The sequence below is a fragment of the Archocentrus centrarchus genome, unplaced genomic scaffold (assembly GCF_007364275.1).
Source record: "Archocentrus centrarchus isolate MPI-CPG fArcCen1 unplaced genomic scaffold, fArcCen1 scaffold_53_ctg1, whole genome shotgun sequence".
Classification (NCBI taxonomy): Eukaryota; Metazoa; Chordata; class Actinopteri; order Cichliformes; family Cichlidae; genus Archocentrus; species Archocentrus centrarchus.
The window spans coordinates 74869-86699 of record NW_022060275.1 but is presented as its reverse complement, the minus strand read 5'-3'; the positions used below and the strand labels follow the sequence as shown (position 1 = coordinate 86699).

The following is an 11831-nucleotide window of genomic DNA, read 5'->3' as shown; positions in this document are numbered from 1 at the left end:
ATGCTCACTCCTTCTGGCCCCCATCAGAAGCTGCGCAGCAGCATTCTGGACAAGCTGAAGGTGCTTAAGGGAGGATTGACTAACTCCAAGGTAAAGAGCATTACAGTAGTCAAGCCAAGATGTAGTGAAGGCATGGATCACTGTTTCAAAATGTGGTTTTGAAAGGATTGGTTTAATCTTTGCCAACTGGCTAGGATGGTAAAAACAGGACTTCACCACTGCCCTGACCTGGAAATGCAATTTAAGATCGCTATCAATTTTTACACCTAAGTTTGAGACGGTCTGCCTTAAATAAGATACCAAGGGCCCCAGGTCAATGGAAGATGTTGCGTAGGAGCCATTGGGACAAACCACCATTACCTCAGTCTTCTTATAATTAAAATTTAGGAAATTTAAGGCCAACCATGCCTTAATGTTTTCAAGATACAGCAATAGCGGCTTAATCGAGTGTGTACCTTTTTTTAAAGGCATGTATATCTGGCTACCATCCGTATAATAGTGAAAGGAGATCCCATTTTTTCTAAGTATTGAACCCAATGGGAGCAAGTAAAGTGAGAACAGCAGGGGACCGAGGATTGAGCCTTGAGGGACCCCATAAAGTAGGGGAGCAGATGAGGATTCAAAATCTGCTAACCTTACAGACATGGTTCTGTCTGCCAGATAAGACCTAAACCATTCTAATACGGTGCCACTGAAGCCAAACTGGGCCCGTAAACGAGCTAATAGAATACTGTGGTCCACCGTGTTGAACGCTGCAGTTAGGTCGAGGAGAATAAGAACAACATGCTCCCCAGCATCATTTGCCCTAAATATATCATTAAAAACTCTCACTAATGCAGACTCCGTACTGTGCAGGGCCTTAAAACCTGACTGAAAAACTTCCTTAATGTTATGGTTATCTAAATAGGACATAACCTGAGAGGAAACAACTTTCTCTATAACTTTGGAGATAAACGGCAACTTAGAAACAGGCCTAAAATTAGCTAAAACTGTTTAATCAAGGCCAGGTTTCTTAAGAAGAGGTTGCACCACAGCATGCTTAAAATTCACAGGAACTGTACCTGACAGCAGGCTGTTGTTTACAATGGCAAGAAAAATTTGTCCTATGCTGGAAAAAGCCTCCTTAAGAAACTGAGGGGAAGCAGGGTCACAAGGGGAAACCCATGGCTTGATATGTTCGACTATATCCTTTAAAAAGGTCAGATTCACTGTTTCAAATTTTTCAAACGCAGCTGGATAAGGAGCCATGCAGGAAGGATCATAACTAGGTGGTAAAATAAGGGCTCTTACAGCAGCTACCCTATCTTTAAAAAAGTGCAGAAAATCATCACATGTTTTTGGACATGGCTCTACACAGACATGCTGCGGGGCATTAAGGGCACAGTCAATCATTTTAAACAGCATACGTGGATTATCATGATGGGACACAATAATCTGGGACAGATAACAACTCCCATTAAGGTTTAATGGGAGTTGTCCCCTTTGGAGGTGCTCATTGGCCAATTATTATTCATGTGCTGTTGTACACAAGCTAAGGTGTAAAAAAAAAAGGTGTGGGTCATTACCACCAGGGTTTTTGGGTGGAACCACTGTGTGACACCCCTCCCACCCCCCCCACCAAAAAAAAAAGGTGTGAGTCAGGTTTACATAAAGTCCAGTCACCTGTTTTCAAGTTCTTGAGAATACCAAGAACGACACTTTGCCCGTCAACAGCAGGTGGTAGCTATCAGGAGTCAAAAAGCATCCGATTTCATCAAATTACGCTCTATATGCATATGGTCAATATGACAGCTATGACCATGGCCATAACCATCTTTAGTTGATTGGTAACATTACAGATCCATGTATTCTGATGATGATGATGATACTTTATTGATCCCACAATGGGGAAATTACAGTTAACAGAACACCCATCCAAGAAGACAAACAGAACAAACATCGGTCGGGGTCGGGCTACTGTGGGGCTCACTCAAACTCCCTCCTCAGCTAACAGTTCTGATAAGATGTAGAGTTCATCAGCGGCTAGGTCAGGGAGATCAGTCCAACACAGGTCAGAAGAAGGCAGGACAGCGGGGGCATAGAGCATCTGTTTACAAAAACATCCCGGCGACAATTTGATAAGAGGCAGTCCAAGGCCGCCTGGGAGTCAAATTCCTGATTCTACGACTTGTTTTGGTACAGACTGTACTGATTAATTTGTTGACAGCTATCAGTCTTTCTGGCACCTCTCTGTGGCGAGAAAATCCAATTAATCTGAATCTTCTTGGTTCGTTCCTTCACCGTGCAGAAACAGATACATACATCTCCAAGATCTTACCCCTCCGAATCAGCTCCAGATATACAGAGTCTGAGTTTGAGTCTGTACCTTCCCACATTCCCGTCATAAGCAGCCTTACCAAGGCCAGACAGCTGCCTAGACTTCCTGAATTGCAACGACAAGCCAGGTATCTCCAGGTACAATTCGGAGAAACCAGCGTCAATAAGCCAAATGTGTGTGTATTCCATTGACAATACGGCCAGGCATGTCATCTTCCACACCACACAGGAATCCATAACGTAGCCAGCTGGAATGTCAATTGATAAGAGGGAATAGGGTTCTCCTTCCCCCAATCTCCTCATGGTGAAAATTTGATCAAAACAATGGCGTTGAGAGACCAGCTGACCAGATCCATAATTATAAATTCCAGTTTGGAAGTTGTGTGAAGAGAGGCTCTAAAGCAGCAAGCAGCAAAGCAGGGGAAAAAGGAAGGGCTGGGGAGAGAAGAAAAGTGCGACCGTCTCTGCTGAGAGCTGAAGAAAGAAAACTATGATCTTTTATTGATTACAAATTAAATTTATACATAAATTTATACATATCACATTTACTTATTATAAATTTAGGTAAATAATGTACTGTGGTCAAAATGACCAACTATTGTAGTTCTAGGTAGAAATACTTATAACCCTCTTGTGCCTTGTAATTAAAAAAAAAAATAGAATAAAATATGCACATATGTAGGAAAAGTCAGGGTCCTACAGTCACATGGGGTTAATAGCAAAAACAATATTACACTACAAAATTTGAAAATGGTCAAAATGACCACCTTGGGAGTTCTAGTGTTAAGGATCAAGCACAAGGTGACATGCTGAGGTGGGTCAACAATATCTAGGTGAGCCACACTATGAGATACCTCCACCCCAGTATCAGCTGAGTCATTATTACCCTCAGCCATTCTCATCCAGTCAGACCTACGTTCAGGGCTACCCGCAACAACCGGTTCACAGCTGGAACCCAACCAGACTTGCAGAACCACAGAGCCTAGCCACCTTCAAGCAGTCAAATGCACCCTCAAGCCCTCAGATGCGGTATGAGCCACCCCCTAGAGTGTACATTGCACCAGCACACCAATCCCCAGCCTTCCTTAGACTGAGACCATGGCGGGGGCCCATTTCAACCATTTCCTACTTCACCAAAGGGAACCCTAGAGAATTCACCCATCAAAAGATCGCTTTAAAGAACATTCTCCCTCCCGATGCTGCCATCTGACCTGCAATCAGAATTTCGGAGATGTATGTTCCACAGGTCCGGGGTCAGGTACAATCGCACTGACTTCTCCAACTGGCTGTAATATGAGTCGTGATGCCAGGATAGTGAAGGCCATGCAAGCTTCCAGGATGCCCGGTCCGAGGGGATACGGCACTCGGATCAGAGGCATGACACCAAGATTCCTCATCCAAGCACTATCTTACACGGGGTTGAGGTTACTCCTGACCAGCAGCCAGTAGAACCACCCCAGTCAAAACCTGATCCACCAGGTAAGAAAAGGACCAACCATGTGTACTGCCCATATTGTGAGTGTGAGGATTATTTTCTGAGCCAGTGCCATGCCTTTAACTTCCTTAGAATGCTGCTGAATTTCTTCTGGAGGCTGGAACTGAAGGTCTCACTAGACCGGGGCCTCTGCCAGATGCTCCCACCACACCCACACTCACACATTTGGGTGTGCCAGCCTTTCTTCCACACTACCTGATTCAACTCATCACCAGGTGATGAATAGCTGACAGTTCAACTCCATTCTTCACCCAAGTATTCAGACTATATGGCCACAGAGCAGATGATACAATTACAAAATTTACCCTGTGACCTAGCGTGTATTAGGGACATGTGCACTTATGAATAATTTTGTGTTTGGAGTTTGTTATGGTCAAATTATGGTTAGCTCAAAAGTCCAATAACAGAATACCTCTCATGTTCAGATTGTGCAGGCTGTTACTCCCAGTCATGCCCCTATAGGTCTCATTGTCATTGCCCATGTAAGCATTGAAATTTCCCACTAGGAAATTAGTTCAGGAGCCCAAGCCATGAACTTGGAGTGAGCCCAACTATATCCAGCCAGTATTTCTCAAACTTTCACCCCAGCTCAAACTCTTTCCCCACCATAGAAGTGATGCTCCATGTTTCAATCACCAGCCTCAGCATCTGGAAAATGGACCTCTGCCTCTCACTGCTGCACACAACACACAGCACCCAACCCGTATGACACCTCCTGCAGGTGCTGAGTCCACACAAGGGCAGGCCCATGGACTAAGGCCTGGCAACCAGGTGCTCTCCCTCAAGCTCACTCGCCAGGCTGGGCTCCAGGACAGGGCCCTGTTAACTTCATCCCTATGCTGGTCCCTTGTTTGTTTTTTTTCCATAGAAATTCTATAACCAATTTGCCATGGGAGACTCTGCCATGGGAAAATCCCCCAGACTCATGCTGGACATGCTGGGACATGCTGGAGAGATTATGTCTCTTGGCGGACTGCAAATGTTTTGAGGTTTCCCAGCATGAGTCAGACGAGGTGGGTGGTGAGAAGGAGGTCTAGGCTTTCCTGCTTAGGCTGTTGCCTTCGCTACCCAATCTTGGATAAGGAGAATAAAATGGATGGATAGATATTCTACTATTTATTCATCCATCTTTTGTGAAATATGAAGTTTTACAAAAGAACACAGAATGTTTGTCTTAAACCATTTTTACTTTTATTAGAATTGGTGGCTAACACTGACACCTTGACAAAGTAAGAAAGGTTCTGGATGTATAGAACTTGCATATTTGTATCATTTCTACATGGGTTCTCTCCAGGCTCTTCAGCTTCCTCCAGCAGTCAAAAAACATGAAAGTTAAGATAAGTGGTGATTTTAAGTTGCTTCAGCTCTGTGTAGTGACCTGTCCAGGGTGTAATGTACTTCACATCTGAAGCTGGTTGGGATAAGCTTCATTACCGAGAAAGCGGTAATTTAGCTCATCATTAAGCTTATCATGAATGTGTCAGCTGAGTTGCAGAAGCTGTTTAAACCAGTCTGAACCAGACAAGCTGGGCATTTTTTTGTCTCACCACATTTTAGTGGTTAAAGCACAGAGAAGCTCTCAGGCCCAGTTTGAAAAACAGTCATTTCCTCTTAACTGAACCACTGTGACAAACAGGATGGGGAAAAAAATCAACTTTTTTTTTTTTTTATTAACATATAATTTATCTCTTTTTCTTTAATATTTTAGGATAAATATTTAAACAAAAAATCTGATGACAAGAACAGATTCAGTATATCTGCTTCTTTACTGGAAGCAAACCATTTCTAATAAGGATACGTGATCATAAAACCACACCACAGACACTCAAAGTATCAGGAAGGAGGTGGGTTTTACCAGATGTGACTATGACCTCATCAACATGTCTATAATATACCCAAGAGAAACAATGGAAGAAACAGCTCTGCTCTGGCTATTTTGTAAGTACAACATGTTTAACAACAAATTATATAATTCCTCTGCAGTCCTGATGTCTTAATAAGTTTAAAGGTTTGTTTATAGAGTTTGGTCCCAATAACTTTTCATTTCATTTAAGATGTTCTTATAGCATTTCTCAGTTCCCAGTATTTGTATTTACTTTTTGTCAAGCTCTGGAAGCATTAATAAAAAGTATTTTCAAAATAAAAGTTTTTAAAAAGCCAATTTTACAATAAAAGAAGCAAAAGTGATTGTTGTAAATGAAACGTTGCCTGCAGCACAGTAAGAGTTTTTGCAGGACTGTGTTAGATGTTTTTAAAACACTTCCTGTCTGATCAATTTTGTACTAGCAGTGCTACCAGCTTCAAAACATGACTTTTTTTTGCTGTGAAAAAGGGCAGCTTCATAATAAGCTTTATAAACCTAAACAAGCACCCTCATCTGAGACGTGTGGAGTTAAAGAGTTAAAAATGGGCTTTAGTGACACACTGCAGGCTTTCAATGCTTGAATACATCGTGCATGCCTTCCTGAGTCTGAAACCTCAAAGTATTCTGTGTTTTCTCTTTAGCTGTGACCACACTGCTGAGCTGCACAACAAATCAAGGTTAGTAAGTAGGTCAGATCTTTATCTTGTCTACAGTTAACGCCATATGAAAATACATCACTTTTACAGATTTTCCATCTTATGTATGTTTGTGATTGAGGTTGCTGTACTATTAGTGTCAGTATCAAAGTAAGAGGATCCAGTATTATGAAGTAGTGCCATAAATGGAACATTTTCTAGTTATATTTTAAGTGTTCTCCACATGCTGCATGCGAGCAGGTAGCAAAGTGTTGCTGCGTGTGGTTGGTGTTGCTCAGAGACACCACATCCTGTCCTACTATCACTTCATGCTCAGACAACACAACCTTAACCCCTCAACACCCACAGCCTTTGCTGCTTAAAGAGACGATATGCTTGGAAGCACTTTGTTTGTTTTGATGCACACTCAAAATTCCCAGTGTCCAGGTTTGCGTATTAACAATCATATAACTGAGCTTGTGACTAATTGTTGGGCAATAATGCTTGTTTCAGCCATTATGTGAACAGTAAATGTCACATGGTCTTTATGCTCTTTTCCTATGAAGCGCCTACAGGTCACATGACCTTTACTGTTGATCAGGTTGGGGAAATCTGCAGTCACCTGAGACTGAAGAAGTCACAGTTTCATCACTGAGTGATGAAATGTTTCTCCCACTGAAAACACTGCATCGAGATGAGCAGAATCCACTTCCTGACATTTTGATTTTTGTTTTGTTGTGGGGAAAGCAGCAGGCAGAACACATGACTTGGCTGGCAGTGATGAGTTTGCCTATCAGGAAATGTAATGAGTTGGTTGTCTGCTCTTAATATTGTCATTAGTCAACTTCAAAACAAATTCCAAGTTCACCATTAAGAAGTATTTAGGTTTTCCTGTTTGTGTATTTCTCTAACCATATCAACGTAGAAGATAAACGAGAATTATGTTGAGTATTACATTAATGAAAAAGTACACTAGAATTATTTACATAATTACTATATATAACTATTAAACGCATGTATGGTACAGGGCATGCTGGCATATAACATGGTAACATGATAACTGATATGATATATATGATAATGTGCAGATCAGCAAGGTGTCATCTGCATATAATGGAAATTTAGTCACTGTTTCTAATAATGTTGTCACTGTTTTCTAATATTATTTAAGTAGAAACATCTAGAACATGACAATTATTGATCCCAGCACTGAACTCTGTGGAACTGTGTGATTAACTTCTCTGTGTGAGGAAGACTCCTTATTTAAATGGATGAACTGTATTCTGTCAGATTAATATAACTGGTTCAGCAGAGTGGCAATGGCAAGATGAATAATGTAACCAACACAGAAGTGATATCTTGAGGGTAGCTCCATGTTCTAATTTAGTTTGGGTATTTGGGACTCTTCAGAGGATGGAGGGACCAGAGCCTGTGTTAGGTTAGCCTGCATGGGCTGATGGGGCTGCTAACCGCAAAAGCTAATGGTTTGTTTTCCTGGTGCAGAGCTGTGTGTTCAATTTTCTAAGCCTTGCCTTGGTTAGTACTAGAAATGACCACTCAGAGAATGCTCTGCTGTTACTGGTCATATTTTAGTTGTATCTGAATAAACACATCAAAAGAATAGTACACAATTTGTGAAAAGACTTGTTGTTTTTGTTTGTTTCCACAAATCTTCTCACAGTGTAAACTCCACTCAATCACTATGATAAAACTGTCTGACAGAGGAACAACCAATCATAAACCAATGTTGAGCGGTTTTAACTGTTAATATAAAAAATGCAGACTATCATTTGATCTCTCTCACAGCTCGTCTGACTGTGAGTCCCAGCAGCTCTCAGTTCTTTGAAGGAGACTCTGTGACTCTGAGCTGTGAGGAGGACGACAGCTCTGCTGGATGGACTCTGAGGAGAAACACAAGCAAACAACAGAGGACTCAGTGTGGAGTTCGATGGGGAGTACCAGCTGATTCTTCCTGTTCCATCAGCTACGTCTTTCCACTGGACAGTGGAGTTTACTGGTGTGAGTCCAGAGAGGGTGCCATCAGTAACATGGTTAACCTCACAGTCTCTGGTAAGCTGAGTGTGTGGAGTTAGTGTTGATGAAGCTGTGTGTAAATGGATGAAATGCTGTAGTTTGTCTCTGTGTTGAGGTGGATCAGTGATCCTGCAGAGTCCTGTCCTCCCTGTGATGGAGGGAGATGACGTCACTCTGCTCTGTCAAACAAAGACCACTCCCTCCAACCTCCCAGCTGCCTTCATCAAAGATGGCGTCTTCATTGGGAAAGAGACTACAGGTCACATGACCATCCACCATATTTCCAGGTCTGATGAAGGCCTCTACAAGTGTGACATCAGCGGTCATGGAGAGTCTCCATCCAGCTGGATCACTGTCACAGGTGAGGAGCTTCACTCTGATTTCATCTGTATTTCATTCACACATTCACCTGACCAGGTGGGATTCTCTCTGCAGGTAGCCCTGAAATCAACGCTCCACCCCCTAAATTAGCAGCACCCCCTGTAACAGTCCTGCCTTCTCAATCACCTCCATTCCCTGCCTCACAGCCCACCTCTGCCTTGCTCACAGTTTCAGACGAGCCTACATCTGGAGCTCCACCCTCTGCATCAACACAGCTCATACTGACCCTGGTGCGCTACCTGGTGGTGTTCTGCCCGTACTTCATCTCCACTCTCCTCATGATGTCTTTGTATCAATGCAAAGCCACAGGTAACACTGAATCACTCACTGATCAATCAGTAATCAGTGACCTTATGATTGACAGCTGTCTCTAACTGAGCTCATTTATGAATTTTTGATCAGATAAATTTATCTTTCCTTTCTGACCTTGTTGGACTTCAGGAAAAGTGACGACCCCACCCACAGAGTCTTAACAGCGACTGGACGAGGAGATTGATGATGTCACCAAAGAGCATCACTCATGAACTGAACCAGAGTCAGTGTCACGTGTCCCTCAGTTTTTTTCACTTTTCTTTTGTTGACACATTTTCAGAGCAAGTTCACAGGAAAGCTTCCTCTGCTCTCACCGACCCCTCAGCTCTGAATGACCCAGCAGAGTGGCTGCAGATTTTATTCAGATTTTAATTTGTGGAGGTCACAAAATACTGACAAACCTATTAACCAGTGACCTGCGGTGAGGTTTATGACGGTGAGGCACTGACTCGTTTGGAGTTGGATATTCACATATGTGAACCCAAAATAGAAGCTTATATTTCAATTTTATTTATGCTAATAACCAGGAACATCATCAAGGACAGCTCCCACCCTGGCTTTGACCTGTTTGACCTGCTGCCCTCTGCCAGGAGCTACAGGTGCATCAAAGCCAGAACAAACAGACTCCAGAACAGTTTCTTCACCAGAGCAATCACCACCCTGAACTCTCACACTCACCCACTGTGACTGTGTAACACCCACATCTCTGTGCAATATTATATTATTCATACTGAACAATATCTGTCACTCCTATATTGTGTAATATCCTATATTCATTCACCAAGTGCAATACTCACATCTTCATTATTATATGTACAAACTTATTTTATTTTTTTTACAATGTATATATTTTTAGACATTCTCTTATTTTCTGTATTTTTAATACATTTTATTTTCTCTGTGTTTTTTGATTATATTAGATTTTTATTTTTATTTTGGAGAGTTTGACTTGCATGGCACTGAACAGGAGTGGCCCTCCAACCTCATTGTACATCCTGTATAATAAAGGCATTCTATTCTTTTCTATTGTATTCTATTGTATTAACTTCATACTGTTCCACAATGGTGGTAAGAAAAACAAAATATTTAATGTAAGGTCAAAAAATACATTTTATATATATATATATATATATATATATATATATATATATATATATATATATATATATATAATATTATGGGGGGGGGGTCTCTCTTTTTAAATACGTTTTTTTTAAAAAGGCATGTATTATCTTACATTTATTGGAAGATGAGGTCCATGCACCTCCTTCTCCCTATGGGGCAGCACTGCTGCAGCACTGCCCCTATCGGTGTAGCACGGTACTTCCTGTGTATTTTCACTATTCATTTAAGATAAGATAAGATAAGATAGTGTTTATTTGTCACATGCACAGTTATACACAGTACAATGCACAGTGAAATGTATTTTGTACCTGCAACCATATAAGAAGAATAAAAATATGACTGATTACAAAGAATAAACATGTCACACACCTTCATTCGGTATATTAGACAGACTGTGGAACATCAGCATGTGTAGCACATGTGTAATCAAACATGTATGTTGGCGATATAAAGAGAGACAGCAGTGGGCATGTATCTAAATAGAATAGAATAGAATAGAATAGAATAGAATGCCTTTATTGTCATTATACAGGATGTACAATGAGATTGGAACTGGACTGTTGTGATGCACTCTCTACTGCACAGAGAATCACTTTGCTCCAGTGTTAGCAGCCTTACACTGGCTCCATGTGCATTAATCAAGTATAAAGAGGCACTGTTTGTGTCTTACACCTGCACACTGGTAGATGAGCTGCATCTATACATGCCCTCCTGATCATTAAGGTCGCGTATCATTCCCTCCTGATCATCCTGCAATCGAAGCTCATTTCCAGCTCATTCCAAAGGCCTCATGTCTTTGCTGTTGTTGCACCAACAATGACCTCAGAGCAGCATCATCTGTAACTGTTTTTAAATCTAAGTTGAAGACATTCCTTTTTCTGTCACGCTTTTGGAAACTGCTGATTTCTGGAACCGTGGTTGGAGGATTGATTGCTGTTATTTCCTGTAAACATTGTGAATGTGGCATCAGTTTTTAAGGAACCTGTTTATTCTACTTCATTGTAATGTAAATCACTTTACTTACTCTTGAATTGTTAATGTGTAGACCAGCTAGTCAGGGTGGTGTGCTAATCACAACATGGTAGGCAAAACTATGTGTTCATAGAATATTTATGTGTTTATATTTCATAAATACTGTTTATATATTTCTCTTTGTGTGAGATAAAAAAGCAACAACAACACAGGAGAAAGTTGCAGTTATGAAGTTAAAAGTCTGGATGACAGATTACGGTTTATCCCTATTCTGAAGAGGCCTGTAGAGTTTTTGTGGTCCTTTGGTGCCCTCTAGTGACTCATACCAAATAGAGCTGCCCACTGGGAGAATAATGAGTACTTTAATCTGTATCCAGAACCTGAGATTTAAAGGGGGACTGTGAGCCTTTTTTCGCCTTTTTCCACCACATGCCAGTGTTGGCTGTAATGACTTGAACCTTTAAATCAATAAAAATCTAAAAGTGAGCTTTCACAATAAGAAAAATGCACAATAAAATCAGAATTTACCTTCTATTAATGTCTGTGTCTGCTTTATATTTTACTGCTAGTCACAGGAGGAACAACTCTGTGATAGGCCCCCGGCAGAAATTTTTAGAACCAAAGGAAACACAACATTTTATCTAGAGTTAGAGAACATCTGGACCACTTCAGTTTGCTTACAGGTCAGGCGGGGGAG

At 41.3% G+C, this 11831-nt stretch overlaps 1 protein-coding gene across 1 annotated transcript; it reads left to right on the top strand.

Annotated features, from left to right (window-relative positions):
* On the top strand, window positions 1-9452 carry LOC115777422 (low affinity immunoglobulin gamma Fc region receptor II-like). The gene is made up of 7 exons (XM_030725330.1): window positions 1-90; window positions 3627-3795; window positions 6317-6352; window positions 8117-8380; window positions 8460-8705; window positions 8894-9034; window positions 9167-9452. Exons 1-7 carry the CDS (start codon window positions 1-3, stop codon window positions 9196-9198), a joined length of 978 nt encoding a protein of 325 aa, XP_030581190.1. The 3' UTR covers window positions 9199-9452.
* The last annotated feature ends 2379 nt before the right edge of the window (window positions 9453-11831 follow it).

What these genes read in the sequence shown, in the direction of transcription:
- LOC115777422 (XM_030725330.1), top strand. Translation starts at nt 1, where the DNA reads ATGCTCACTCCTTCTGGCCCCCATCAGAAGCTGCGCAGCAGCATTCTG. An exon ending in GAGCTGCACAACAAATCAAG is followed by an intron (nt 6,353 to 8,116) that starts GTTAGTAAGTAG and finishes TCTCTCTCACAG; the next exon opens with CTCGTCTGACTGTGAGTCCC. An exon ending in CAGCTGGATCACTGTCACAG is followed by an intron (nt 8,706 to 8,893) that starts GTGAGGAGCTTC and finishes CCTTGCTCACAG; the next exon opens with TTTCAGACGAGCCTACATCT.